Raw genomic sequence first — 7151 nt, 5'->3', positions numbered from 1 at the left:
TATATATATATATATATATATATATATATATATATATATATATATATATATATATGTATATATATATATATGTATATATATATGTATATATATATATGTATATATATATATATATATATATATATATATATATATATATATATATATGCATGTATATGCATATATATATATATATATATATATATATATATATATATATATATATATATATATATATATATATATATATATATATATATATATATATATATATATATATATATATATATATATATATATATATATATATATATATATATATATATTTATTTATATAAGGAATGGGTAGACCAGTACTTGAGGAAACATTCTTTATTGCGACTAGTTTCGAGGTTCTAACACACCCCATCATCAGGCATCTAAAATAACAAATAAATACAATGAAAGAAAAAAACACTCATTAAAATGAAATAAAATTAAACATCAGAACTAACTACCAAGAATTAAAATTGAACAGTACCGTTTAACCTATAAAAGCAAGAGTCAAGAGAGGAATACAAGCCAAATACAAAGATAGTTACAAAATATAGACACAGAATTAAAAACAAAGCAACTCAACTGACCGTTCATTATTACAGAGTGATGGTTTTTCCTTGATGGTATATAATGTTTCAATTGTGGTTAGTTCCACATCACTAGAACGACTGGCTAATATAGAAAAAGAACCTATACTCTCACGCACACACAATTATATATATACATACATATACATACACATATATATACATAAAATCTCTCTCTCTCTCACACACAATTATATATATACATACATACATACATACATACACGCAAATATATACACATTTATGTATAATACCTATATATCTACATATATATGTGTATACAGATATATATTATATATGTATCATATATATTTATACATTACGCATGGAATTCCTAACAGTATCCTTTAACTTTTTGGTTATGTTCTCTAATGTGAAAACCTGACATCCTACTAGGAAACATTTGAAGAAACCCTCATTCTGTACACCTTGTTTCGACCTCACGTAAGGAAGGTTTAGAAACCATTCAGTCCCCTCCTAGAGCGAGATTTCATTTGGGCTTACCTGCCGTGATCAGACGTCAATACTACTGGTCATTTTGCACAGTTTTACTGTTACATACCAAATACGCGCTAATAATAATAATAATAATAATAATAATAATAATAATAATAATAATAATAATAATAATAATAATAAAACAAGGAAATATATTTAACGGCACTATTCACAATGTCTGTTCACCCTACGACTGAGAGAGGAGGATAATGCTTAATTCTATGCCTCGAAAAAATGCATTGATGCTTGTTAACGTTACCTTTCATCATCCTTTGCTTATATTAGCACTGGTGTAATGTATCATTTTGTATGCCCTAATTATGAAACCGAGCATTATTTATCAATGGTTATCAAGGCTGTCTGTGGGAAGTTAGTTGAAAAAAAGGAGCTCATTAACATGGGAAAGAAAGAAAAAAAAAAGGGACACAATGACTGCCCTTACTCAGAAGAATTGGTTTTAAAAATATAACTGCGACCAGAGTTGGTCCTCAGACCCAATATATGGTTTGTTAACCAAACCCTAGCTAAGTATTCAATGGTCAATGCTAGCTAGAGAAGACCTGCCAGTAATATTCGTAAATACTTTACTTGGGAGGGTGATTATAATGCACTTCATTGCCCGAACAATAAGTTGGCTGTGTTACCAATATCATCGAAGCTAAGGGGATTATTACATTTTGTATCCACTTACAGAAACGGTACGCTTCACGGGTGGCTTTCTTTGGTGCTTGCGGAATGTATAAGCGATGGCCATAGTGCATCCAACATTAGCTATACAAAATTATCAAACATCCGACATTTCATCTGCTATCGGCATGAAAGCATTAAGAAAATTGATTGCCATTGCGAAATTATCGTAGCATTTGGCACACTCCCAATAAAAGCGTTCTCAAAAGGAAACCTCGTGGAAAACGTGAATTTGGTGGAGCTGCACTTGTCACACCCTTGAAACCTGTCAATGAAACGCGTCAGGTTGATCGAATGTACAAAAATGAAAAATGAATAAATATGAACATCCAAAGCCCTGACACGGATCATTCCCCATTCAGAAGAACTCCCCAATGAGCTTGTAGAGAGGGGAAACGCGGAAGACCGACGACGGATGTGGGATACGTTTTTACAGCATCAAGTGGGTCTCCTCGCACAATTTTTTCGTGGGAATAAAATTGAAACGATGTTTATTTTCTTGTTAGTGCTTTCTATTACTAATATTGTTTTTGTTGTTGACGACAGAGACGTTACTGATATCATTATCATCTCTGTTTTATCAATACACAAAAATACTGGTTTAATTACTATTTATTTTCATGCAGCCATCGTTAAAAACCTTTCATTAATGATAACGACACATCCGGCCTTCAGGTGCTTATTGTACAAACACACTTCCCTTGCCTACATCATCTGGATTTTAATAATACCTTTCGGACTGAGTTCCTTAATTATCTGCTCTAATGACTTTCAAAGAAGACAATAATAGAACTGCAGTCAACAAGACGAGAAAATAATGACAATTCTGCTTAATTGCTTTTCTCCAATTACTCACTGGAGAAAGAACACAGAAATAAGAGTCCGCGACCACAACTTAATAAACATTTGTTTATTTAGCATATACATTTGTATCCAATGTATATGCCAAAGTAAGATTGTGAAACCAGGTGAAATTTTCAGAGAATTCGTGAAATCACCAATTCACTTAGGGATATAATTTTGATCCCGGAGAGGCTAGTACTAAACACGGCGAAACAGTGATTCATCTACACTGTTTTGTCGTGTTTAGTACTAGCCCCTGGGGGATCAAATGTGATCAAGTGCACTTAGGGACATTTGATCCCCGAGGGCTAGTAGCCTACTAGACACTGCGAAACACATTTGATCCCCAAGGGGCTAGTACTAAAATCACGAAACAGTGTAGATGAATCACTGTTTCGCTGTGTTTAGTACTAGCCCCTCGGGGACCAAATGTGATCAAATGCACTTAGGATCAAATGCACTTAGGGCATTTGATCCCCGAGGGGCTAGTAGCCTACTAAACACAGCGAAACACATTTGATCACCGAGGGGCTAGTACTAAACACAGTGAAACACATTTGATTCCCGAGGGTCTACTACTAAACACGGCAAAACACATTTGATCCCCCAGGGGCTAGTACTAAACACAGTGAAACACATTTGATTCCCGAGGGGCTAGTACTAAACATGGCGAAACACATTTGATTCCCGAGCGGTTAGTACTAAACACAGTGAAACACATTTGATCCCCAAGGGGCTAGTACTAAACATCGCGAAACAGCGTAGATGAATCACTGTTTCGCGGCGTTTAGTACTAGCCCTTGGGGATCAAATGTTCCTAAGTGACCTGGGGATTTCACGAATTCCCTGAAAATTTCAGGGATTTCGTGAAATCCCTGGTTTCACAATCTTACTGTAACATATATAACACAAACATCCATTTCAAACATGATATGAATGTATGTGATCGTGTCCACATCTCTGAATATTGAGCAAAATGAGTGCGAGTATAAATGTTCTACTAAAATGGTAGAAATTATATCATCACTGCGAATTTGGGAACTGTGATTTAAAAGAGAAAAAATAAAACTTGAACTTTAGTGCAAAGGCCAAATATTAATTTTAATTAGTAAATAAAAATGGGGTTTTTATACGATGAAGCCTCTTCCAAAACAAATTTTAAGGAGAGGGAACACTGGTCATCAAATATTTTGCCGACGCGAAGCAGAGCGGATAAATCGTTTAAAAACTCTTATCTCAAGTTGGTTACATCAGTAATTTAACAATTTTCTGCTAGAATATTTAATTTCCCCCGAGCTATTTATTCTTATGCATTTCCTAACTGAACATGAAGTTACTAATAACCTATAAATCACGAATTCTTTTCATATATCATAGCATGAACAGAAATGGGTGGAACATTTCCAGCCATTTCCACGTACATTTTTTTAAGCAATATAAATCACGTTTAATTGAAAACATATAAGATTACAGGACATATTTGAGAAATAACTAATTGGCGGGCAAAAAAATAAATATACTTCCTTGGAAATAAGTTAATACCTGGAATACTTTGATCCCAACTGAAGAGTTTCTCGAATTAGTGCAACTTAATACACATCCACCTTACACTGTCAGACAGTGATGAATAACCTAAATCAATAGAATATCTCTTTTTATTTTTTTTTAACCAAGGCAAATTTTTTATCCGATTTCCAATACTCAGGGACTAATTTTGCAGCAATGTTCACGTAAAACATTTCTCCATTCTCTCGTTCAGTTACACATAACTTTGAAGTAGGGAATAACCTCAACACAAAGGGCAGAAATTAAATTAGGAGCATTTTTCCGTTGGTCCCATATGGTGTGTATTAAGGGGCTGGAATGCGAACCTTATGACCAATTTACAGCCTTTTCTCAGGAGAGTCAGCGTTTTCTAGTGGTGGAGTTTCGTTATAGGAGACGAAAAAGGCCCTCCTGGTGTAGAATTCTTTCGATTTCGTGGATTACTGACCTCTTCTTCTGACAGGGGGCCACTAGCCCTCGAAAGCTAAGTTATTTTTTATTGCTATAATAATATAATTCTAAACACCTTGTCTCCTGCATGTCCGAAAGTATTGCTTTCTTATGCTACAGATATTATTATTATTATTATTATTATTATTATTATTATTATTATTATTATTATTATTATTATTATTATTATTATTATTCGAACTAATAAATAAATGTACCTACATAATTAAAACAGCAGAAATAATGCCCGACCTTACGACAATTTTGGAAATAATAATAATAATAATAATAATAATAATAATAATAATAATAATAATAATAATAATAATAATAATTTAACTTCGAAATGAAGGCACTTGCGTTATGATAGTTTGAACAAGGAATCTTGAGCTTACTATAGCAGACGCTCATAAAGTTATTTGAAATTGAACGAGAAAATGGAAAAATATTTTACGTGAACATTAATACACCATTAGTCCCCTGAGTATTGGAAATCGGATAAAAAACTTGCTTTAGTTAAAAAAAAAAGTAGAGATATTGTAATGATTCACTTTAGGTTAGTCATCACTGTCATGACAGTGTAAGCTGGATGTGTAAGAAATTGAAGTAACTCGAGAAACTCTTCTGTTGAGATCAAAGTATTCAAGGTATTCACTTATTTCCAAGGAAGTATATTTCTTTTTTTGCCCGTCTATTAGTTAATATTTCTGACGTATGAAAGCAGTTTGTATAAAACTGATGAAGATTCAATTTGCAGTTCTAGTTTGGCAGGGGTATCTGTCATTTTCATTGGGCATATGAACTTTAGGAGCTTTGCACCAATGATAAGTAAACTTGTATAAGAGTCATTCGGATTGAAATGATACAAAAAGAAACTGTAGTTCAATAATATGATGAGTAGGGATCTTTGAAGACAAACCACACTTTTTACCTAAGCAAAACCTACAAAGCCGGAACGCTATGAAATTTAAGTAATAAGGAATGCATAATAGAAGAAGTGGTACTCTACTGTTTTGATGTACTGAAGGAAGTTTTAGCATGTTTTAGCACAATCATTAGGAGGTGAAACAATGAGGTATGGCAGCAAGGACAAAACTCAGTACTAATATTTTCTTGTCATATAAAATTAACACTCGACCAAATTGGTATGTTTGAAGCATAGAATACAGGGAATATCCCAGCTTGCATTTTCATAAACACATGCTTTTGTACTTGCTACTGTAAAGTCACTTAACCAAACCACAAAGTGAGAATAACCTTACTGAACTGGTGTAAGAATTCCAGTGAATTATATGAATGCCTCATAAGCTTCTATAGGGCTGGCCCATATTACAAAAAAGTAGGTGAATCCCGAGTCGTTTGCAATATTGGATGGTACCAAAATCGTTATCAGTGGCATTAGTGGGACTCAAGAGAGAAGCCCGATCCCCATTTCATCAAAAGCCCCCTTTAATACATTCCTAGAGGTGGCAAATTCTTTATTAAATGAACACTAAGCATCACATGACCACACTTCTCTTTGCAATAGGAACAATCAAGACACCAATGCATCTTACCATGAAAAATTTGAAACTTGCTCACTTTTTATAATGATCCACTACTTTTGGCAGGGAGCTTTTTACGAAATACTTTACTTATTCCTAAGAGTTATTATTAATAATAATAATAATCAAATTTTGTTCTCTCTTATTGCAGGACATGCTGGTCACCTTCGACAACAAAGTGTCTCGCAAAAATGGACTGCCGATCATAGACTTCCTTGATATGTCATCACAGGAAGGAGAAGAACTGTGTCCTTGTTGTGCAAAGCATGAAACAAACAATGTTGCTCTACAGGCAAAACAAATTTACAGTATTATCTGTAACTAATAAAATGAACTTTAAGGACACCATCATAAAAGTGACAAGTATATACTCAAAACGCTGAAAAAGTATAAAATAAATTCTTTCATCTAAACTATAAAAGATAGAAAATAACAAATCAACAGCAGTATATAACCTACATAAGTGCACTAAGAAAAATTAAGATGATTCCCTTCAAAATGTCATGCAAGTCATTCACTGAACAGAGGAACACTACACAACAGCATTAAGTGTTAAGAAGCTAGTTTTACGCTCTGAATTACTTCTACAGCTGCAGTACAACATCAACAATGGTGAACGCCTGCCTCATCATCAGTCTCCTATCAGTGTTGTTAAGTAAGTGGTTCAAGATTCATATGATCAACTATTACAGTAACTGGCCATTTTATTTAAGGGGTGAAACAGAAACTGTATGTTGATAGCTGGCTGCACTAATAGATCAGAGGTGCCATGATAATACACACACACATATATATATATACACAATGATCACTTCTCCACTTGTATTTCAACTGCTAAATCACACATGTACACGTGTACAAAAGACTTCCCACTAAAACAGACCAATTTATAAACCTACATAGGCTTATCAATTAGCACGTCGAACCCACCTACACAAACTATACCGGTTACCGCTATCCAGTAAGCACTGTCTCGTTTCCG

The 7151-nt window shown here is 33.7% G+C and overlaps 1 protein-coding gene and 1 long non-coding RNA gene across 2 annotated transcripts in view; one reads left to right on the top strand and one right to left on the bottom strand.

Moving 5' to 3' along the window:
* Positions 1-7151, bottom strand: part of LOC136826041 (uncharacterized) — an 855957-nt gene that overhangs the window by 96976 nt on the left and 751830 nt on the right. The window lies entirely within an intron of this gene.
* Positions 1-7151, top strand: part of LOC136826037 (uncharacterized) — a 233280-nt gene that overhangs the window by 83708 nt on the left and 142421 nt on the right. The window contains exon 2 of the mRNA XM_067082909.1: positions 6321-6824. Within this exon, the coding sequence (XP_066939010.1) occupies positions 6779-6824 (46 nt within the window). The 5' untranslated portion in view covers positions 6321-6778. The remainder of the gene's footprint in view (positions 1-6320; positions 6825-7151) is intronic.

Source organism: Macrobrachium rosenbergii, chromosome 40 (genome assembly GCF_040412425.1).
Source record: "Macrobrachium rosenbergii isolate ZJJX-2024 chromosome 40, ASM4041242v1, whole genome shotgun sequence".
Classification (NCBI taxonomy): Eukaryota; Metazoa; Arthropoda; class Malacostraca; order Decapoda; family Palaemonidae; genus Macrobrachium; species Macrobrachium rosenbergii.
Note: the sequence above shows the minus strand (reverse complement) of the source record. Positions and strands in the feature narration are given on the sequence as shown.